The sequence below is a fragment of the Diospyros lotus genome, chromosome 12, assembly GCF_014633365.1.
Source record: "Diospyros lotus cultivar Yz01 chromosome 12, ASM1463336v1, whole genome shotgun sequence".
Classification (NCBI taxonomy): domain Eukaryota; kingdom Viridiplantae; phylum Streptophyta; class Magnoliopsida; order Ericales; family Ebenaceae; genus Diospyros; species Diospyros lotus.
Window position 1 is genome coordinate 7,342,706 of NC_068349.1, and position 25,359 is coordinate 7,368,064.

Below are 25,359 nucleotides of genomic sequence, written 5' to 3' on the forward strand. Positions count from 1 at the left end.
ACAGCGATTTGCAAAAGCTGAGGGGGAGGAACTTTTGAAAACGCTATTCAAATAGCGTTTAAGCTGTTGAGCATTTAAGTTATTTGAGTTTGCCAAACATTTAATAAAAAAAGCTTGACAGCGAAAAAGCTATACTAATAGCTTAAAAGCGGTCAAACCGCTTAGCCAAACGGACCCTAAGAGTCGTCTTCGGGCTGAATTAATAGAGCAAAAGGACCGAACTACCTTGCATTAGTTTTAGCAAGCATAACGTAGTTCCTTCACAGTGCGATTGTCAGCTATTAGCACAGGCAGTGATTCTCAATGAAAACATCAAATGCATCACTGCGTGGCTGCATCTCACATTCTTCACAACTTGAATCAGCAAACATTCTGGGTTCGGCATACTTAAATTGTAATCAAAGAGAAAAATGTACATCTCACAGAATCAAAAGTTTGTCGGCTACCATAAAGAAAACATTTGAATGTAACTGTTTGTATATAAGACAGGCTCCTTTCATACTAATATGCTTTCACTCCTTTCCAACCAGCCTAATCACCACTGAGAACATTAAGAATGAAGTTCTGCAACTTGATTCTCTATTTCTTGTTGTTGGAAGAGGAGGGTGGTGGTGGTGGGGGGATCCACTAATTCTTTAATCATGTACAAAACCATAGACAAATCACAACCCTAAACATAGGTGATAATAGCCGTGCCCTTTGAAAATCACGATCCATATAAAATTTTACCTTGTTAGTAATCTAGAAGAGAACTCCCTTCTTTGACAAGCACAAATAGGCCGCCATCACCTCTTGATATCCGGAGATCCTTGTCAAGGTATGTGATAAGAAGCCAGGATTGTGTTCGCTCACCGGGAATGGGTATCTTAAGTGGAGGTTGACCCGAAATTGCACGCGCTATGCTTGCCACAGCCTCTTGCAGGGGGTTAAGAGATTGCTGAACAGGAGATAAATTGATTTTCTGCCCAAAAATGTCTACATTGTCTGGGAGATTGATGTTTGACTTCACCTCTGGTGGCCGGAAGGTCCCTTCCTTAAATTGAACCTGTAAATTTGTCATAACTTGAACTTATTAATGAGCATGATGGTAAAGTCTCCATATTTTCAGTAAGTACCCAACAATAACCCGAGTGTGAATGTCAAAGAATAAAAATAGCTCTGGAGATCATTCCCCATTGATAGGTGTGGATGTAATAATACCTCAATAAATTGCAACAATTAGAAGTAATGCACATATAATATGCAATTTTTGTTCATCAGATACATATGTTATGGTTCTTCCAAACTAGTATCATTGATCAAATGCACATCAGTCTGAAAGGATGTCTTAAGGTCCCCAACTACAATCTAATTGATTATCATGCTGCAATAAATTTGCATTTTTCTGTTTCTTTGCTCCTTACTGTTTGGGACACCAAGAGAGCTGTCTGTTAAGATAAAAGTTCAGATTCAATCACTCATGCTTGTCACACCTGTATCCTTGAAGGAGTTCGGACTTCAAAGCTGGCAGAGGCACTGAACGAGATAGTAGCAAAAGGGTTGGACAACTTTGTGGAGTTCTCTATAGTCAAGCTGCCAGTGTTAATTGCTTGGCAAATCCTTTCAACCTTCAAAAAAGGAGTGGTGCCTGCTGCCAAAAGAGGCAAAAGCTCAGAAAATGCTGTGTACCTGTCGAATAGAAAGTAAAATTAAGGGTCAACTGAAGTTACTAAAGTAAAAAAGAGATAGTGAGCACCATTATTTTACAAGTAAAAGTATTGCTAAGAAGATTAGAGGATTGAAAATTGAGTATACGCAAGGCTATAGAGAAGAATCCAAAATCTATTGAAAATAATTGAGGTTCCCAGTTATAAATTCACGCCCACAAATTTGATAAGAATGCATGTACATGGACGAGAATGTATTTCCCCCAAAACAAAAACATATCATATGCGTTTGTTGCACACATAATGTTAAATATACACATGCATATGTATATAACTGACAATGGCATATGCCATTTCCAGGCAATATTAATGCATCCCGTTCCAATCTTTTCTCCTGTCTACTCAATCCTTAGATGACCATCCTCTCAATTGGTGATATCCAAGGCACTCTGATCTTATAGTTGACTACCACTTGACTATTGGTCCTGCTTCCTCTAGTTGACTACTAGCTCAACTATTTATCCTCTAAGGCCTCTACACACTTCCAATGTCATTATTTCATGCCTAATCATGCTTCACCACTCAATTATCCATAAAGACATACCATAAGCATCCATCATTAGAGAAAATATTACGAATTGTAAAAATAGTTGTTATCCTTTTTAGTTTTGGTCCTCAGTTAAATGGGATTTAATAAAGCAGTAAAAAGGAAAACAGGGTGAAAAATTGGAATATAAAATACAACCAATATTGAACAGGGAATCCTACGACTGCCACACTCCTTCAGTTTTATCAGGCCACTAATTGTTGCACAGTAGCAGTTACATTACTTGAAGAACTTATCAAGAAGATCATATTGGAGAAAATAATTTGAATTTTTGGGAGAAAACAATTTAAAATTTTCTAAAATATAGAGTCCAGAGCTATAATGGAGTGTGCCATTAAGTATTGGCAAAAACACAGGTGAGTTTATACCTTCCAAAGTTCCTAGGTTGACAACAATAATGAATTGAGTCCAGAACAATCAATGTACTAGTATGGATTTAAATGACGTGGATTTTTTTGCATTTAAATAATCAAAAGTACACACTAGAAACTGATAACTTAGTGGGCGAGCCTGTAGAAATCTCAAAAAAGCTTGTATATGTGAAAGACATATATAATTCTGAACAACTGAGAAATCTGACATTCAAACAAAGGAGGAACAAGTATGCTTCCTTTGACTGAATGAAAAGAACACTCCAATATCAAAAGGCCCTATGAGGCTACGATTTCTGTTCCTCCATGTGTGTCATATCACACAATTGGAGCTACATTCCACAAATTCACATCCTTATCATGGACCTTCTAAACGGCATCAATTCTAACTAGCCAATGAAGCACCAAGGTTGACATCAGAGTTAAAGTAGTCCCAAACATAAAGTATTTTACACTCCAAATCTCCCTCGACATTTTGCATAGAGGCAAGATGGTAAGATTTGCAGTTTGTTTCACACGAAGCACCAGTACAGAAGAATGTGCAATCTCTTCTGGAAGAATGCCACTTTAGGAGGAACTTTAGTTCTCGAAACACCTTTCCAAGGAATGGGGCATCACCTGAACCCCATGGAATGATAAAAGGAGTGAACATGCAAAGATCCATTAGCTTCTACAACCAAGTCATAAAGTCCTCACACTACCAGTACCAATGAAACTATACAACAATCAGAAAAGTGTTTATACAGAATCAACTACCCAATCCTGAAAGTTGCTTTCAAATGAGGGGTTCAGAAATATCTACATTAAGGCCAAAAAGGAAAAAAGAATGAAGCTTCCTCATCATTGGCAATGACAAATGAATCTGGAAAGGTATCCATGAAAGGTGTGTGCACACCAACAATAGCTTCCACAAATCCATGACTTTTGCAAAACATCAATTGTAACTAGCCAATTGACATTAAAGTTACCGAAGCAGTCCCAGACAAGAAGCAGAATACACTCCAAATCTTCGTTTATATTTTGCAAGGAGGCAAGATGATTAAATTACTTTACACTTTATTTCTTGTGAAGCACTGGTACAGTATACTGTGCTCTCTTTTCCTCAAATTTTGCCCCCAATATGTCTCAGAAACAAGGAATGCCACTTTAAGAGGAACTTTAGTCCTCCAAACACCTCTCCAAGGAAAGGGGTATCACTTGAACCCCATGGAATGATAAAAGGAGTGAACATGCAAAGAATCCAGTATCTTCTAACAATGAAACAGAGAGCCCTTCCACAACCAGTACCAAACCATAAAATAATCAAAAGAGTGTTTATATAGATTCAACTATGAAATGCTGAGAACTCATTTTATATGTAGAATTCCTAAAGATCTACATTAAAGAGAGAATAAAAGACTAGCAACTGAACCTTCTTGATCACCGGCAATGATAAGCAAATCTAGAAACACCAGCATGAAAGGTGCGTCCCACATCAACAATTCAACCAAAATCTTGGCCTCCTACATCCGGCACACAAAAGGAGAAAAGCTGACTGAAATACTCCCTCACCCTCAAAATATACCTTTCCACAACTTCAACATCAAACAGACTCCTGTACTAGTCAAATTCCAGTCACTCAGACACCTATATTTTAAGCAACCCTCCTCCAAGCTATTCCTTCCTATTCTAAGTTCCAGGGCGGATTCCCCCCCCCACCCCCCCAAAGGGGCGCAGATCAAGTAGTGTATAGCCAGAAAAGACATGCATCTTCTCAAAAGGAAAAAACACCTCTCACCTTGCCTTTAAATGGTACTTTAATTTATCACATAAACATATATATGAACCTGCTAAGACTCTTGATCCTCTTAGCCACCAAGCTAGGAATTGTGAAGAGAGACAATGCATCATAGGCAACAATACTCAAAAGTGCACTCTTGATAAGTGATGCCACGTCAAACTGCTTCTTTGGTTTGAAGTCAAGACTAAACAAGACCCAGATTAGCAATTAGCAAAGCCACATGAAACCCAGTTTATTGGCCAATACTGGTAAATCTCCACTTCTTTTACTTAAATGATCTCAATTTTTAACTAGATTTACGCGAAGACTAGAGATTACCTCAAAGCACAAGAAATTACAACTGAAAAAGGATTGATAAGCATGGAACACTTCTTTGACCAATACAATCAAATAGACTAAAAGTTCAAAGTATATGAAACTTCAAAATTGACAGACTATCAACAGTTGAAGCAAGCTTATAATACAAAGAAATCAAGAGACATGTTCAAGTAGACAATATTAAGCCAAGAACATGTACACTGATAGCAAAGAGAACTGTTGTCTATGAAGCACGGACATGGACATGGGACCTAGTTACATGAAATTTTTCAAAAAAGTAGGATATGACATGGTCAAGATATGTTAATTAATAATAATGGCATAATGAAGTACCAAAACTATATTCCATACTCATAAATATGCATTCTAAATTCATAGGCGGAAATTCCAAATGAATAACTCTAATCTAATTAGCATTCAACTAACAATCCAGTTGATGCTTAAAGAACTAGAGAATAGAAGCATTAAGGGTATGAAAATTGTACGGTCATGCAATAAAAAATGTGAAAAAACAAAAGAGTCATGCAATTGCCAAGTCTTAAAACAGAAGAGTGAAAAAGAAAACCATTATTTTTAAGTCTTTGAAGTGTCTGCTTATCGGACATGTGTGTCCCCTCCCTTATCCTTTTAAAAAGTCCTAAAAAAGTGTTGGACACACCATGCGGACGTGTCTAACATGTATTGGAGGTGTGTCGGCATGTCAGAGTGTCTAACATGTCAGCAACACAGATACGACAGCCACTTAGAAGTGTCCATGCTTTATAGACTGTTGCATTCTGAAAATTTGCAAGTTCCTAGTTCAAGAAAGAATATTTGTCAAACATCTTCATTAAGAAAGAAAATGAAAATCACACATTAAGGAGCATTAAAGAGTTAAAAAAAGGGGGTGTCCCCAGTGCACGACACACAGTCTTGCCCTTACTATGCAAAGAAATTGGTTTCACAACTTGAACTGTGAGTCACAAAGAAGACACTTGACTGTTAAAAAAGGGTAATTGGAAAATTTTAAAAATATATAAGGAGCCTGAAACTAATTTACAAATTAGCGAATGCTATATATAGAAGTTTGAAAATTTCCATAATACATAGAGCCTAGAACAATGTAGAGGATTTTCAATTAACTGTTAATAATTAACAATGCAAGTTTATATCTTTAGAGTTCCTAGATTGACTAGGATTATGAAATGAATGTAGTAAAGCGAATGCAAAAGCTTAAATATATAACATTATGGTTACCTAAGCTTAGAAGAGCTCATAATAACAAATAAGGATAAGAGATTGAAAAATGGAAAATTAAAAAAGAAACAAACTTGAAAGTTAAATTTTAAGTAAAAAGGTGTAGAATAGAAGTCCAAAAGTTAGAGGTTGTCACAAGTCTCCATGACAGACTAAGAGGAAGAAAGCCTTCAACGGTGGTTGACGTTACAAAAATCCATTATCGATAAAAGTCTTATTTTCTAATACAGCAAGAAAAGCAACAGCAGCATCAGAATATTGTTGCTTTCATGCATCTCCCCTCCATCACATCCGTCCCATTTCCTAAATTCCTAATGCTCTTCCGGTGGCCTATTCATTCTCAATTAGCAGCTAACAAAACCTCCCCAACTAACTGAACAAAATTCAATTCACTACAATTTACTACCATTCAAGACCACTTTTCATCAAGTGCTCCTTGCAGGCATATGCCTCAAGAAGTAATGGTTCATCTAAAGCAACGGGGGAAACTCAATTGCGTCCCATGCAACGCTACCCGCATCGCAAGGTGGGGGACGATCATTTTTATAAGCAACTTTTTCCTTAGTTTTTAGCAAAGAGGCCGTTTCATATTGGATTGCACTCAACACAACTTCTCTATTACCAGGCTACATTATCCATCAATACATAAATTAATCCATTCATTTCTCACACGCACACACAGAGTCATGTTACCGAAAGTCAGAACAAAAAGGTTAAGATAAACTTACACCAAAACCCAGTTCCCGTCAAGAACCTCCGTCGCCTCGGTCGGTGCCGGCGTTGGATTCGCCGCCTCCAACTGATTAACCAGCTCCGACACCTCCGCCCTAACCTCTGGCGAAGCCCGAAACCCCAAATCCGTCCCGTAAACCGAATCCACCAAGCACCTCTTCAGCTCCATCAGCTTATCATCAACCCCTGTATTCACCCCAGCACTACCATTCCCGGAAAGAACATAGTCATCATCCGAGACACCAACTCCGCCCCACTCATCCTCATCCCCGGCCGGGTCGGCTTCCGGCAGCTTCGTCGGCGGCTCTGGGTCGGGCTCCGCCCTCTCGCCCCACTCGTCAACAATCCCCGATTTTGGGGAACCTTCACCTTCGTCAGAGCCTTCATCGATCTCCTCGTCGTCGGAGGTGGACCGAGGGTTGCCGCGGAGAGGGTCCGGGGAGTAGGCGGAGTACAGCCGAAGGGCGGTGGAGAATCGATTATTTGCTACGGCGGCGCGTTTGGGGAGGAGGAACACGGAGAAGGAGTGGGTTTTGACGGCGGTGGAGGTGGTGGTTTTAGGGCTTTTAGAGAGGAGAGACGGAGGAGAAGTGAGGAGGAGAGCCATCTGGTACAAGTGATCTTCAGGCTTTGTTCAGAGAGTCGCGGCTTTCAAATTTATTTAGTGTTGTTTTTAGCGACACAAATTGGTGTCGTTGCTGCATGATGAAAGTGTGGTCTTAGCGACGCCGGCATCAAGGCTTCGCCACCACATCTTGAAAAGACTTGTTCGCAAGTATCTTTCCCTTCTTATGTCCGCCGTTACAGCTTGCTTTGGAGAGATTTGTCAATGAGAAAATGGAGCCTATGAAACTTACTTGGGAGAATCCATCCTATTACATAAGTAAAAATAAAATATTTATTTATATATCTTATTTTAAAAAATAAACATTAATTATATTAACAAGATTTGAATTTATGGTCTATAAAAAATAACTAATTTACCAAATAATTTTATTACTAAGATTTATTTTATTTAAAATTTACTTAAAAAAACCCTTCAATTATTAGAAACAAAACATATAAACAATGGAAGCAAACCAAAACATATATGCAAGACTTGGTATGTAACAACTATATTTATATAAATAAACAACCATGCATAAGGGGTTAGTGATCATATACCTCAAATGGGTGAAGAATAAGCAACTGGTTGTTGATGTGCTTTTGGATAAGAAGTTTTTGACCCTTCGAGAATTGCCTTGCATATCTCTTAAATACTTCTTACTCGAATGACCAGTCAACCTTCACAAATGTAAGGGGCCAAGTTGGTCCACGCCTAAGTCGTACCGAAACCTTTTATTGGATATGTGCTAGTGTATCTCAATGAAGGTGATGCAAGGTTGTTGGTATGCTTTTACGGATGACAAGGATCGTCTCATGATCAATAGGAAACAAAAGGGAGAATGAAGAAAAAGAAGAAGGCATGCGATCGACGAAATAAAAAGGAAAGAAGAATAAGATGAAGTCAGCTAATTGCTTCTCACACTTCAAATGACTTCTTTTTCACTTTTCTTTAATTTTCCATCCCTTTCCTTCATTTAATGCATTTGCAAAAATGCATAATTAAAGTGGCAATAAAGCATTAATGCTTTGTTGTTGAAAGTAAAAAAAGACGAAAGCAAGTGGGTGAAAATCTGCTCACAAAACTATCGACCATTGCCAACAATTGGTCTACCGTTTTTAGCTTCTCTTGAGACAAATTGTTGACCATTCAAAAGAGACGATCGATTGTTTTATGTCTTCCATTTCAACTTTTAGTTTATTGTATTAAGGCCCGTTATTAACTCTTAATAGCCATTTCATTAACTCTTAATGGAACCAAGACCTCTCATTAACTCTTAACGACATGCTCGTTAACTCTTAATGGTACCCATTAACTCTTAATCACATCCCACTCTTAACTCTTAACAATTCATTAATCTTTTTGTTAACTCTTAGCAACATCTATCATCGTTAAATCCTTAATGATGAATAACACATTAATAGCGATACATCACTAATCCAATACTCATTCTCAGTATCAATTAAGATACGCTAAACTCTTTTGACGCTAACTAAACACTTCAATCTACTATAAGGATTTCTCCATCTCCCCAAAACACCTTAAAAGATCCTAAATGTCCTCTAGCATAGATTTGGGACAATCTTAATGGCAACAAAGTCAATATTTCTTGTAACTCTATTTGGACTTTTGATTACTGTGTACTATAATTTTTCTATTGACTAACATCCTGACTGAGTGAAAGTCATGAACTGATCAAACTCACAAGACTTGATATCTATGCCAAGATCTAGTATGGTGTGATTGAGATGACACATTGAAACTCATTTCGACATCAAAAATTCCTTGCCAATCATACCCACCTTGGCTAAGGATTTAAACAATCACAAACCAACTACAATCGCATAAGATGTTCACTTTACGCAAGAAGTCAATGGGTCACATCATCAATTACTTGCCTTTGTACACTACTACACAAAGACCACACAGTAAACATTCTCACATCTCACTTCAGATGGTTTCACTCAACGACAAATCTCCAACACCAATGTACAAGACAACCATATTACTTTCGGTTTGAAGACCAGTTACACAATCAAAAACTAGTACCAGATCATTAATCCTCCTAACCATGTGATTTTTTAAAAACATCACATTTAGTAGATGCTTAACTAACACCTACCCACACATCTACTATCTGTATCTCATGCAATATGATATGCGACTCACCATTCATTATCATTAGTATCTCATACTAATCAATAGTAGTAGTCCATATGGCAGTGCGTAATCAATTAATCATATCCCCCTTCTAAACAATCTTAAGGATCGAGAATCACTTTAAGAAATGTACTAAAGATCTTTGTCACATATTCTTAACAACTTAAGAATAAGATATTTATCAAGATATGTAAGGATTTATTTATATATTGTTGAGCCAACTTGCTCATATTAATTAAGTTTTGATGATTAACAAAAATATTTTTATGATATAAATGTATTTCTTTCTCATATAAAAAATAAATTTATTTTGAATTAAAAATAGATATAAAGAGTAAATTTATTTTGAATTAAATGTGGATTGTCTTTAGATATGTTTCCTACTTTTGATCATTTATGTCTCAAAAGTTTATGTTTGAATTTTCATTTATTGATAAATACTTTTATTACTTATGCAAAAAATATATTTATTTTGACTTAAAGGAGAATTACTTTTAGACATGTTTTCTCTTTCTCATGCAAAAAATAAATTTATTTTAAATTAAAGAGAATTAGTTTTATACATGTTTTCTCTTACTCGTGTAAAAAATAAATTTATTTTGAATTAAAGGAGATTGCTTTTAGACATGTTTTCTTGTTTTAATAATTTATGTCTCAAAAGCTTATATTTGAATTTTCAAATCTTGATTTCTTATACAAAAAGTAAATTTATTTTGAATTAAAGATGAGATATGTTTTCTTATTATTTGATAAAGTTTAAATATTTTTTGAATTTCAAATTTCATATTAATCATTTCTTTAGTAGCTAAAATGCTTATAAATACCTCATCAAACTCATTTTTTGAGTATCCATTGCATATATTGCACATCCAAAGCTCCCAAAAGTTCTCAAGCATTCCAAGGCTCTCAAAAATTCATTGTTCATCCATCGAAGAGCCATAAGGCAAGAGGAGAAAAGTTTTTCAAATCTTGTACAACAAATCCGAACTTTTTCATTTGAGGTTATAAATTTATTTATTTATTTAAATATTAATGTCTTGTATAATTTGTCCTTAATTGCTTATTTGTGTTCAAGTGTGGATAAATTATCTGTAAATATTTAAATTATTATTGAGGATTGTATAGGTTCCTAGATCCGTTAAAATCTAAATGAATCTAATTTCCAATATAAGTTATGGAGAAAACTTTGGTGTAGTAGTTGCCTAGAACCCATTGTAATGTAGGTGTATATCTAGTTTCCAAAGTGAATTAGTGTGGAAATCTTGATGAAATTATTTTAGTGGAACCCTAAGAATGGTTATACCTTGGGAGAGTGGACTAAGTGTATGTGAAGACACCGAACCACTATAAATTGTCTTGTCCTTCATTGTATTTATTTTTGTTATATCTTGTGGCTTACGTTTATTATTAATCTCAAATATTATTTATTATATTTATCAAATATATATTTTTCAATAAAATCATTAATAGATAATATTTATTAAAATTAAAAAAAATTTAATCACTCAATTCACCCCATCTCTTGAGTGACCATACTCTAAGGGACCAACATATATAAAAGGAGAGTTATGAATAAAGATATCTAAATCTAACATTACGATACTAATACTAACAAGTAGAGCAAAATATTTATCTTTCACCTCAAATTTAAACTTTTAAATTTATTTTTAAACACAAATTCAATCTAAATCGAGAAAAAAAAAATCATTTTCCACCTCATTCCTGGTAGCATTTGGGGATTTTCTTGAGAACCCATTTCTCAACTTAGTTATCTACACCACCTTAAATTGGCCTCAAATCCACCCTAAACAATCATATGTAAACACATGTAACTAGCTTAAAATAATAATAAAATAAAAAAAATTACATCTAAATTAAGACATCTATAACTAAGATTAAACAATTGGATAAAAAGCTTAATTTGACCTTTAATTTTTTTTTTTACTCAAATATATCCTGTACTTCACAAGTTAGTTCGCTTTGACCCTATGACTAACAAACTACTAGTTATAGTGTCAAATCAAAACAATTGATAAAGTACAATTAGTCACAAATGTGAAAAAGGAACAATTTGTAAAGTATAAGGGTGTTGAGCCAAAAAGAAAAAAAAAAAAATCGGCTAATTAACTGCACTCTTGAATATTTATTTAGGCTCAAATGTAGCTATGTAGTTTAAGAATTGGTCTGCTTTAAGTGAATAACTAAAGGTGAATAACATTTTGTTAGGGGGCTAGTGACAAATTTCATTTCTGTAGGCATCTAAAAACCAAGTAGCTTAAATATATAAAATATTAACATTATATATTGGGGTACAGACTTGTCCCTCACCTTTTACTTGTTTTAACAATTATTTTCAAAAGAAAAAATATTATTTATATTTTTTAAACTGCATAATATAGTTAAAATGATAAAAATATCTTTCATTCAAGGCGATAAGACGCGAGTGAGGTAGTGAGGTGCATGACTAAAATACCCCTCACTCAATCCGACGCGAGACGGTAAGGCGCGAAAGGTATTTTAATCATTTGTGCGTATATATATAATCCAAAATTTAATTATTAATGTACAAATAACATGATCTTTTCAAAAACCCTTTTTGAACTTGCTTCAAGGGATGAGTATTTTTTAGTATCCAAATTCGCCCGTGCGAGAGGGGCTTGGTTGGTACCCCCGAAGAGGTATCTATTGCCATCCTTAATTCTTACATACTTAAAAAACTTATGTATGAATTAAAATAAAAATAACATCTTGAAATATTAACCAAAAAGGGGTTATTTTTTAAAAAAAGTTATCCAACTTTAATCAGTATATCAATTTAATAACAAATTTTAAAATTTATTAAGTTCATATTTAAACTTTTAATTTGCATCAATTTTACAATACCATTAAAATTTTGTAGTGAACATGAGTAATTCCTGTGGTTAGTCATGGACCACCCTTTCGAATTATGCCGATGACACTATTAAAATCACCACGAGAAGTATCGTGGGGCCTTGCCAGCCCATTTGTTTGATTCTTGCGGCTGCATCCACTTCTTGGCTTCCAACTTCACCCTTTTCTCATTTTCGATCTACTCAGAGATGAACATTGTAGGGCTCTATAGGAACATAATCATCCTCTTCTGAATCCATTCTTCTTTTGTCTCATTTTCCTTTTCAAATCCATTAATGAGCATTATATTTGTGTTCGTGATATGTGGCAGCCAGATGTTCTTTCAAATGGGACTTCTTTGCAAGAGGTGGTTCAAATTAGTGATACCGATAGGGTAATGGTGTTTTCCACTCTCAACGTCAACTCTCTCTAGCTAACCATGAATAACCAAGACCAGTCTTGCATTCCTCTACTTCCACTAGGATTCATCATACATCCCATGGGAACACTAGTAATCGACAGTGACTACTGCATCACTTGTGAAGTCAATGGTGTGCCTGATTCAAACTTTGAAAGTTAGCCAGGACAAGGTTGTTTACTAACTGTTGGGCTACAAGTTCTGGTTAGTGCCAACCTAACTAAAAAGCTCGAGCACTCCAACATTAACAAGATGTGCTACTTTTTGCATTGATGATACTGCTCTTTGCACTGATAGAGAAGGAGATGGTGGTGCTAGTTATGCCAATAATGTTGGCAATGTAGGCTTTTCTATTGAGCCAGTGATAGAAGATGAGCCATCCTTGCAACAAGATTAGGGTTTTTGAATATATTCTTAATTACTCAAAAATCCTTGTTAATTAGTAATAACTATGCAAAAAAAGTCACCAAAATGGTATTTTATTTCCTATTTAATCTGTAGACATAAGAGAGAACATCATTCTATATTGAATTTGTATATAAGAAATTTCTACAAATTAAAGGTCATTATTTCCTATTTCAGAAGAAGTGGGTGAAGCTGTTCCCTTCCATTGTCTCTAGAGCAACATCTGTTTAGGTGGTCACTTCAGGCTTTTTAGGGCATGCAAGTGGCTCCCTTCATCTTGTGAGTATTCAACATATATGAAAAGTTCATGGGATTTTTTTTTTTGATTATATTAACATTATTATTTTATTTTTTTAGGCAACTAGTATTGGATTTAAGATTTTACCAAAATAGTGTAAGATGTTGTCCCAACCTAGGCTAAGAAAGTCCTGCCAGTCCAACTAGCAGCATGTCCTTCTCGATTCTCTATATATACAAACACTTTAGCAAAAGATTTGGCGAGTTTGGTTTACCTTACAAAAACTTATATTTTTTAGAATTGGCAAGTCTATTACGGTTTTAGTCTCAAAAACCATCGAATACTATTTTAGTAAAAATCACAAAACCAATGTTAATTTCATAAGAAATACTAATTTAATAATAACTCATTTTCCCCTTAAATTTGTAGACTATTAATAATTAACATTTTTTTCTGTTTTTATACGTGTCTCCGAGTGTACGCAAAGGTACAATTTTCATCTCCCCCAGTGTCCACAAGAGAGGCTCTATTTCTTTGTTAGTGCCAACCAAACATGGAGGAGGGGACTTGAGTCATTGTTTATTTTCAATTTGAAAGCTTGAATGAAAGTTGCCAACCTTCCTCCCTCAAATACACGAGAAGACCCTCTGGTTGCATCATCAAAGACTTGCCTAATGGATGCTCTAGCAGGGTGACATGTCAATACAATAAGCAATCTATATGTTTTTTCACCTTTTCTTCAACAGTGGAAGGGCAGTTAGAGCTCGACATTGGCAAGCTGTCTTGCAAAGACAATCTGAGAGGCCTTCAAGCCTTGTGGTTGCTAATGCATCCAATCTTGGAGGTACTTATATATTTTTTCTTCTTTTTATCGTACCTAACATCACTTATCCTTATCCAAAAACGTTACTTAAAGGTAATTATTGGATATATGAAACTAAATAATTTACTGAAGACCTCCCTAATATACTACCTTATAGGTGTTACATTTTTTATTTCTTAAAATTAATTAACATGATGGTCATATTTACCTGAATGCGAATAACTGAAGCAAGGCAGAAACTGATGAATCAGAGAGGATGACAAAAACTTTCTTTGTGGAAATGAGGAGGTCTTGTGGTTAGACATGGGTAGCCCTTTCAGATTGTGCCAATAACACTGTTAGAATCACCACTAGAAATATCACAGAGCTTTGGAAATATTTTGTGTGGGCTACTATTAATTGTTAATGACTTTATTTTGTTAAAAATAGATTGATAATATGATCGATTATTTTTTAAGAGACATGCACGACATTCTCGTTATTGATAATGGTCTAACTAATTGTTATTGAGATATGCGTATCGATTTTTCAGACTTAGATGTGGTATGGCATTGTTAGGTCATTAACTAATTAACTCATAATGAGAGAGTTATTAGATAAATATTTTATTCATGGCTAGATTCCCTCTATATTAGTTTAAATAATAATTTTGGATTAGTTTTTTTTTTTGTCTTACGTGTTGTATGCTTGTGTCATTAATTGAACAACTGTCAATCTAAGAAGTAGTAGGAGAAAGATCTTGTCGTGTAAATTCAGTTTTGATTTCAAGTCCATATTCGTGACTGTCATTCAGTGTCAGATTGAATCATACATTGTAATGGTCAAACCGTAGTATGTCACATGGTGATAATTAGTAGCATAGAAAGCATGTTATATTGTCTTTTATATTTGCATACAAGTTGTTATAATTATCATATATATGTTTATATCTTATATCGATATATTCAAGTGTATTAATTAGACAACCCAAGCTTTAGATATGAAAAAGAAAAAAAGTGGGAAAAGTTTAGTTCTATGATATTTTATTTTATCAAATTTCATTGTTTGTTTTAATTTAAAGGAGAAAATGAATCATTAAGAAAGTATGGGTTGTTGGACTACTTAATTTATGGGATTTTGTAACATTCTAGAACACATTTTGAAAGACCATATTTTTATTTAAGCTAATGATATTTAAATTTAGATTCCATCTAGGGAACAATCTGCGCCAAAAAAAAAAAAAAAAAAATTATTACCTACCTTAACTTCATTTTATAGAGGTTTTTACTAAGGGGGTAAAGAGGAAATTTTGGAATATTGTTGAATATAAATTATAATTATTGGAAATTTTTTTGAATTCCTCATATTATAACACGCTTGAAAAAGTGGGGTATTATATTTTGATCAAAAACTCTACCTCTGCATCGAGGTTTGATTCGAATCTAGATACATATATAGGGTTGTGACCCTTTAAAATATTTATATTGATAGCTTTCTAATTATGTCTATATTGAAACTAAAATTTATAGCTTATTTATAATAATTTTATCTATCGCAACGATGACCATAGAAAAAAAATAGCAATGTTTCTTGATACCATACACTGAAAGGATGAAAATGATATCATTGAAATTAAATTAATTATTTTACAACACTTTGAAACTGTTGTGTCATGGGTAAAAGTTTATTAAAAGGTAAAAAAAACAAAATGCCCAAAATAACTTTTTAGATTAAAAAGTGTAAATTTTTCCATACGCGTAGGAGGGGTCCCAGGCAACACGCAAACTAGATAACCCCGATATTTGAAAATTCCTTCAAAGATTCGATGAATTTTTTTTTTTGAATATTGAGATAAATATCATCCACGAGGATCTTAATCCTAACAAGTTTCAAAACATCAAGATATATGTTATCTGTAAAAATTCTAATCTTAATGGGTTTCAAAATATCAAGATAGACGTTATTTATAAAAATTATAATCCTAATTTTATTAAGAAATGTCAAGATAAACGTTACCTGTGAAAATCCTAATATTGAATTAATTAGGATTACTTTATACCCTTCTATAAATAAATAAACACTAATTCTAGAAAATGTACATCTCGAATATTAATTTCAATACAACCTTAATTATTTTCAGTATCTAACTTAAGTATCGGAGTGTTTGCACAGGGATATCTCTCCATGCCCTTTGACTATTTTCTTTCCTATAGGCTTAGACGGGTTGACAATATTTTCAATTAAATAAATTTATTGTTGTATCTTAGAAACAACATAAACGATAAATCTTTTCAACAATAATTGTAAGATAAACACACACACACACATATATATATATATTGAAATATTGGGAACTAATTTATTTTTTATATCTTTTCAATTTTTTTTTTCAAACCTAAAATAACTCAATGCATTAGAAGAAAAACCCAACACATGATTGCATAATTTCATCCATGAAATAACATTAGGGACTTGTAACTCTAAATGTGATCATAAGGGTCGCCTTTGCCTGAGTACGGAGATAGCTGTGACATTTTAAATTTCCTTGGCAAGGGTCTATCCATTATGCTGAGGCAAATGGGATCCTCATTTGGGATTGGTCCTCCGAGGCAAGCAACAATCTTTTCTGTTCTAGCACATCTTCAATCATTTTCTTATGTCGGTCATTTCTCAAGCGCTAAATGTTAAAGGGTGTGTTCACTATGGTTTCTTGGTGTTTCCCTTTTCGTGGGATTCACTTATCATCTCTTGGTCTTCGATGGTCCCCATCTCTTTCTTAATTTGGAATGTGGTGAGGAGGGGAAGTTTGAGGGTGCGTCATTCGAAGTGGAGTCCTCAATTGTCCTTTGAGAAAGAAAGGATCACAATTGAGTCTCTAGGGTAGCTTCCTGATAAGAGCTATTTTCTGGCACACCTTCTAAATTAAGTCCCTTATAAGGGAATTGATTTAGGAAAAAATTTCTCCAAGGTAGGCGATATTGTACCATGTGGAATCATATCTTAGAGCAACCTCGCCATTTATTGAAATGCCTACATTTTTTTTGCATGTTGTTTGTAGGGCCTCATATTCCTTGTGGGGGACCATTAAATATGTTCAGATGAGCTAGAAGGACTAGTCTCCCGCGAGACTTGAGTGAGGGTTCCTTATCAAATTTAGAGATTAGTCTCCCACAAAACATGCAGGTAAATTTCTCGCAAATCCTGAGTCTCATGCAAGTTTGGAGATTAAGAGTCTCACGAAACTGGGTGAGTCTTAGTCTTCAGAGAGGTCTGTCGATTGCTTCTTGTGACAACCATCGCAAATCGATCTCGTGACTTTTTGATCAATTTTTCATAGACAATGTCAATTATTATTGCCAAGATACAATGATAAAATTATTTTTTTGAATTGCGACAATATACCTCAAGGGAGTGGCAAGTGACCCTTTATCAAGTGATCTAGTGACGAGAGTCTTGGTGATGAAAGTCAAACGACGAAAGTCCCGTGATGAGAGAGTCTTGACGACCAAATACATCTTGATAACCAAATGACTCTTGATGACCAAAAGACATCCATAGTGTTGAGAGACCTGCTAAGAAAAGGCAACAAGGCAAAAAAAATTGATTTTTTGTGACGATTTTAAAATCACATCAAAATATGGTATTTTGCGACAATTTTCAAAAAGTCATTGTTAAATTTAGAAAATAATTTAATAATTAAAAAATAAAATAAAATCAACATTTGCTGTGGTTTTGAAGAACTGCCACAAAATTCATTAAAATTAAATTTTGTGATGATTATTTGAAAATCATAACTAAATTCATTTAAAAATTAAATTTACGACGGTTTTTGTAACATCAGCAAAATTTAGAAAATAATTTAATAATTAAAAAATAAAATTAAAAAAATATATAAAATTTTAATAATTTATAAAAAGAAAATTTTAAAAAATATGTTAACTCTTTTTTTTATTTTTTAATCAATTAATTTATTTTTAATTTATTCCATTATTCTTTTAAAAAATATATATTTAATTTAATTAATTAATTTATTTTTAATTTATATTAAAAAATATATAATGTAATCCTGAAAAGTAGCGGTTAGATTAGTATATAATTAATATGTGTGGGTATATAATAAGGAGATTTCACAGATTAGATGGCTTCACGCGCGTACCTATATGGGAGGTCTCGAGTTCGAAACTGGGGAAAGGGAAGGCACTGGAACTAAATTTCTAGCATTGCCATGTGGCGCGTGCGCAGGGGAAGGGGGTCCAGGTGCGTACGTATGGGGGAAACAACGACGGTTTTTAAAATTCAAGGTTTTTGGAATTTTTTTATGACGGTTCTAAAATCACTACTAAATGTTTCAAAAATCGTTGTTAAATATATTAGTTCGCAGCAGTTCTCAAATCGCCACAAAAAATGTAATTTGCGGTGGTTGTTCTAGCAGTTGCTGAAAACCGCTACTAAATACTCCGCGACGATTGTTTTAACGGCGATTTCCAAAATCACCGTTAAATCACTTTATGGCAGTAGTTTTAACCGCCGCAAAATGCAAAAAAAAATCCGCCGCTAAATACCGATTTTTTTGTAGTGCAAGTTAGGGGCGCAGGTGAGGTCTTGACAATTGAATGAATCTTAAAGACCAAATGAGTCTTGATAACCAAAAGACCTTTTTAGTGTTAAAAGGACATGTTGAGAAAGAGGCAAGTTAGGGGCGCAAGTGTGGTCAACTATGGACTTTTCGATATTTAAGTAGTCTTTTTTTAAAGAGGAACTAGAGTTTAAGTGGTGCAATAATTAAGCATACGCTAAGAAGATGAGTCTTATATTTTGAGTACTTGAGATATTTCTCAACCTTAAGCTTACTCTAAACATCACGAGGTTCATATATGACACTCATGTATTATGAATACTTAAAATATCCCATAAAATTCTAGAGCAACCTACTAATATATCAAGCATATTAACAAATAAGAATAAAAAACAAGATTAATCACCACTAAAACATATTAAAGTTATTATCACAACCTTATCATGAAGGATAAGACAATTTAGGCTGCGTTCTCTTTGCTGTTTTCAAGTTATTTTTAGTTTTTAATTTTTCAAAATAATGAAAATACGTTCTCTTTACTATTTTTAAAAGTGTATTTTTGAAAACAAGAAAAAAATTGTGAAGAAAACTCAAAACAACAAAAAGTTGTTTTAAGTGTTTTCATCCAAAACAGACTCAAAAGTCAAAACACATTTATTTATTCATATTTTATTATTATAATGAAAAAAATATTATAAAATTCATTATCTTTAAAATGTAAATATTTTTTTAATAATTTATAAACATTAAATATTTTTAATTTACTGAATAATCAAATTTATTGAATAAAATATTATTAAAAAATTATTTTAAAAATTTCAAAGAGAACATATTTTTTAATTTTCTGTTTTGAGAAATAATTTTTCAAAATGACAAAGAGAACGCGTTTTCAATTTTCTAAAAACAGAAAACTAAAATAAATTCAAAACTCAAAACTGAAAATTGAAAAATAAAGAGAAACACAACTTTAAATTCTGTAAATCAAAACTCAAGTACCATCACTTAAGTATATGATTATTTACTTAACAATCTTGATATTTAACACTTAAACATTAGATATAAAATATAGAACATATTACTCTTAATCATTGAGTAATACTACCATATAAAACACTTAGCACAACATTAGGTCTACAAACAAACCACTCATACATTATCTTTAAGATGACCTCAAAGAAAGGCAGATTAAAAGATATATCAATAAAGCATATAGCTAAAGCATATAAGAACATTAATAGATAAATCATACTAAAATTTCTTTTTATCAAGGTTCCTTAACCCTTATATAATCTCAAGGAAACCATAACATATATATATATGTATATATATTCTATCAATATAGACTTACCATATTCTTAATCAATATTCTAAATAAGAATAAAATAATTTATGTATGTACAAAACATATTAATAAGTCTAAGAGAGCATAACATAAAAAAACATTAAAGTTTTGACAAAAGAACATTTATCATCAAAACAATCTAATTAGGGAAAACTCAACAATCTCCCCTTTATGACAATCCTTAAGCCGTGATGAGCAGAGTAATGGATGAATCTTAAGGCTCCATCATGCTTGCTTTTATTGGCTCTTAGGGGATATGTCTTGGCTAGGGCTCTCTTTATGATTTTTAATAAACAGACAATCGTGTGCTTGGGGTACACGTACATTTGTGGTTTGTTGGCATTCCAAGCTTGTGGGTTCACGTGTCGAGTCCTGGGCTGATGACCAAGCCAAACCTAGATACATAATGCAACAGGTGTTTTCTCTTATGGGTAAAAGAACGACATGTGCGTATTTTTCAAAAGCTATCAACACAAAACAAGTTTAATGTCAATAAACACCAAGTTGTATCTGCATTCTAAAATTAAATTACACTCGATATCTCTAAGATTTGGCAAAAAATGGAAAGTATCATTATATATATTCTTTAAAATGACAAGGAGCTCCTATGATTTTATATAACTCGACCCACTTCCACCCCTTTAAAAAAAAAAAATCCTCATGCATGCTTCCCTTTATCTTTGTTTCTCTTTTCCTCCCCATCCTTCTCAAAATTGTCGACTCTCTCATCTTTCTCCAACGATAGTGATGACTCTTCTCTCTTTCCCTTTCCGTTCTTATTGCTTTCCTTTTCTCTTTGTGTTCTCTAGACTCAAAACTCCATTTAACTCTCTCCAACTATCCATGAAGAGCCAAGACTAGTCTTGCATTCCCCTACTTCCACTAGGATTCATCATACATCTCATGGGAGCACTAATTAATTGAAAATGACTACTCCATTACTAGTGAAGTTAATGGTGTGCCTGATTTGAACTTTGAAAGCTCGCCAGGACAAGGTTGTTTACTAACTGTCAGGCTACAGGTTCTGGTTATATAGCACTAGCCCAACTAAAAGGCTCGAACACTCCAGCGTTACCACAATCAACAAGCTTTTGTGTGACAGTCTACAAAATTAAAGGTGCTATTTGAGGAGGAGATGGCAGTGTTGGTTGTGCTAATAATGGTGGTAATGCAAGTTTTTCTGCTGAGCTGGTGGCACAAGATGAGCCATCCTTGCTAGTTGCAACAAGATTAGGGTTTTGATTATATCCCTAATTACTCAAAACAATCTCCGTCTCTTTTGTTGAGTGAAATTTGATATAAGAATATTTTAATCATTTTTGTTTTAACCTTTATTTGGTAATTATTGAATTAAATATTTAGCTTTTAATAATGTGAGAAATTAATCAAGAGATATTCAACATGGATAGAATCTATGACAAAATTCTTTAAAAAATATCTAGGAAAGGAAAAGGGTCCTCGTATCTCCATTTCAAAATACAAAGGCACATCCTTGTTTATCCAAAACCAGAATTAAAAAAGCCTATGAAGCATCTGAGTTGCTTATAGGCAATGATTTTGGTAAAAGAATAGTTGCTCAAATATGGGAACACCACTCCAAATTATGGGTTGCATCTTAAAACCCAATTATGGAACATTTAGGAGTCATATATATGTCTGATGCTTGGGCTGCAATTTTACGTTTTCCATCAGGCCCAATTTCAAAGGGCACGGGCTCAGCTAAGCCCATGCACTTGTAGGGCCCGCATTTCTTAAATATACATCCAAATAAGGCATTGAAATAACATAATCTAAAAGTGCTCCAATTAGAGGGGGTCATTGATAACTCACCTAATGACATATAGGAGCACCATAATTCAACTTGATTGGACTTTATTCATAAGGTTTGTGGGGCCTACTCCCTACTGGTGTCATTTCCACCTTTAATTGAAGAGAATAGAATTGTGGGAACAAGAAAGAAAGAAGACATAATTAGAATATTGTGTTTTATTTTATTATAATTACTGATTTGATGATATTCTTAATATCTGTATAAAATTTTTGACAGAATGGCAGGCAAAAATTTCCAATATAATAATATATATAGTTGAAAGAAAAAGGATGATGGATGGGCTCCTGTCAAAATCTGCATATTTTCTTTCAATCACTTGTCTGAGGAGATTTGTAGGTCAGTTGCAAGAGAGCTGCTTTTCCCTTGCTGGCTCAAAGTCTTTGAAAAGATTCACTATGTTTCTAACTTTTTGTAAATTTTTTTGGACTAATCTTAGAAGAGGATCCTTCCTATACCTAAAACAAAGACAGAAAAAGAAGCAATTACTACTTTTTTAGGCCAGGTTAAGCTAGGTGTGATTGGGAAAATCTTTGCTTTTTCAGGTGTGGTCAAGTTTCTTAAGAATATTTATGCATGTAGACAGGAAACCACCCACTTTGCAAATTAATTTCTTAAGCTGTTCGTCCAGGTTATAGATGAGGAATATATTGATTAAAGCGGTACTCTAGTTTTTATACTTTGAGAATTTATCCTAAAGTAATATGATATGGGAATTTGCTGAGGAGTCATCCATCATCTTCATCTTCATCTTCATCATCATCATCATCATCATCATCTTTCTTCTTCTTCTTCTTCTTCTTCTTGCGGAATTCCAAATTCCAACCAAATTAGGTTCTATACACACCTGTTCATATACTAGCTGCTACAAAGAAAGAGTTTTCTTTTCTTTTCTTTTTGCTAAAGATGTTAATTGAATTAGTTTAAAAGTCCCAACAAAATAGAGGAAGAAGATGACCCAAAAACGGTCGCCACTGGCACAACAAGAGGAGCACCAAGCTTTCCAATCCAAACTCTCTAGATAAACAGCAAGAAGATGTGGTCATACCAAAAGACAAGGGTTCTTAACAAAAGATTACACAAACTAAACACAAGATACAATAACTACATAATAACAACAACAGAGAGGAAACACCAAAAACAACAACGGTAAGTAGTATAGCCCAGCCAAGAATGTACAAGACCAAAAGATCAAAGTCTGAGGGCCAATGAAAGCCCGTCTTCATCTTCGCCTTCACCTTCATCGATTGCTTTACTCCGAGCAAAATTCCAGGAGTCCAACGTCAGACAGAGAACGGCCATTGTAATCAGAATCGAAAATGGGAGACAAACTCTTGGATTTACTTCCGAAGGTCCCATATCCAAATCAACAACCATCCCATCTGGTACTAAAAATCATGGGACAATGTCTCCGGCCCCAGGGAGAGAACGATAGAGGTTAGTCGCACGTAGATAGGTGAGAGGCAAGGAGATAACCCAATAGTGGCGGTGGACGAACTAGCTATTGGGGTGGTTGATTGAGAGAAACCCAATGACACGGATTGAACTCTTTGAGAAAGGAGAAGGCGATGAAAAAGGAGAAGGTCGATGGGAACGGCGAGGTGGGTTGAGGGCGAAGAGAAGAAGAAAATCGATGCAAGATCAAGGGTAGGAAGCATGGTGAAAGGTTCCCTAGAGTTCTAGAGAGAAGCTTCTCCACGCTCCAAAGTAAAGAGTTACTTGGAACAAAAAACTTAGCATAATTATTGGTTGATTCATTTTGTGTTTATTTCTTTGATGTCTCTTCATTGAGCACCCATCTAGTGTTTCACTCAGTAGTGTCACAAATAATTATCACCTCAATGATTCATTCAATAGTTATCTTCCGCATATAATTAGTAATTATTTTCTGGTGTCTTTTTCCCTTAAAGAAAAATTAGCAGTTGAAAAACATATAAATACGTATATATAAGTTAGTGAGCACATGTATTTAAAAGGTGTCTATGAAGTAGGTAGACCTGAGAATGAATTTTCAACTAAAGTGATTGAACTAAGTTCATTTAGGTTCAAGTTCGAATCCAAAAGTAATAAACTTGATGATGGAATCAATTGATGTTTCGTTTCAATTATCTGGTAGTTTGTATAATTGAAATTTAACCAAACCTTTGTTATAATTATCCTAGTCACAACAAATATAACTCCAGTCCCTTCACAAGGATGTTTTCAATTTGCTAATAACAAGCTAGGAGAATTGAGAAAGGCTATTTCTTGGTTTTTCTCATTATTCCCATTACTTTCTCTTTTTGGTAGCATTTTTATTGCAACAAATCAATGTTTTTTCTCTTCTACATTTAAGTTTAAAATTGTCATGGTTTTAATCTCTCAAAAATGTCTATATTATGTCTGTATTTGTGTGGCTCGTCTAATTCAAATCCAAGACCCAGCCCGATTAGCATTGATTGAGTGAATTGGGTTAGTTAAGTTTCAAGTTAAAATTGGATTTTTTCTATATATAAAATATATGTATTATAGACATAGCTATGATTAGATTGGTTTGCGGTCTTATAAAATCTAATTAAACCAATCAACCCACAACTAACTCAACCCTTGAACCTACTTGAAATAGATGTAATCTATAGCATCTTCATCTTAAATTGTAACACAATTGTTTGCTCAATTAGTATATATTATGTTATAAAGATGGTTTAGAAAGACGAAAACATAGCACAATTTCAAGAAACCAAGAAGTTTCAAGGAAGAAGAAAGCCTTCTTCCTAGGTTATATTAATTTAGTCAAAGATATATGCATGATCAGCAACTGAAGTTCTTTTATCGCCTATGAGATTCCTTTTCTCAATTATTGATTATGGTATTCGTATATATTGGCTAAGCTTAGTTCAACCTTGTAGCATCTTATCAAGATATTAATGCCTTATCTTTTCTGTGTCTAACATATAGGAATCTGTAGATGCCTACTTTGTTCAACAATTTGAAACTATACCTGGGAACTTAGCCACAAATATATATATATATATATATATTACTTATCCTAATAAACAAATACCTGAATTTACAGGTGCCATGGGATGTCACTTACTGATAAATATTTTTCCCATAGCAATAATGATATGACAGCACCACATTTAATTAAATGATGTGACAATAAATTGATAACATCATTGAGTATTTAGTTAATTCATATTAGATATTGAACTTGTTGCGGATTAAGTCAATTGACTGAATCAGCCTTAATATCGCTTATCTATTTGTATTAAGTTGATGCACTATAAATCTCGGTCTTATTTTACATGCATGTATAAAAAATAGAAAATAGCACATTCATCAACGTATAATTAGCAAAATTATGCTCAAGCTGTGTCTCTTTGAGTGTGTGTGTACTGTGCACAATTTTTATTTATAGATTTGGAGTTTGGAGGGGTGGAAAA

The 25,359-nt window shown here is 33.8% G+C and overlaps 1 protein-coding gene across 1 annotated transcript; it reads right to left on the reverse strand.

The window, feature by feature from the left end:
* Window positions 1-360: 360 nt before the first annotated feature.
* Window positions 361-7,433, reverse strand: LOC127786995 (plastoglobulin-1, chloroplastic). Its single transcript, XM_052314815.1, has 3 exons — window positions 6,687-7,433; window positions 1,473-1,668; window positions 361-1,045 (listed from the first exon to the last, which is right to left on the reverse strand). The coding sequence occupies exons 1-3, from the start codon at window positions 7,295-7,297 to the stop codon at window positions 734-736; spliced, it is 1,119 nt and encodes a 372-aa protein (XP_052170775.1). The 5' UTR covers window positions 7,298-7,433; the 3' UTR covers window positions 361-733.
* Window positions 7,434-25,359: the final 17,926 nt, after the last annotated feature.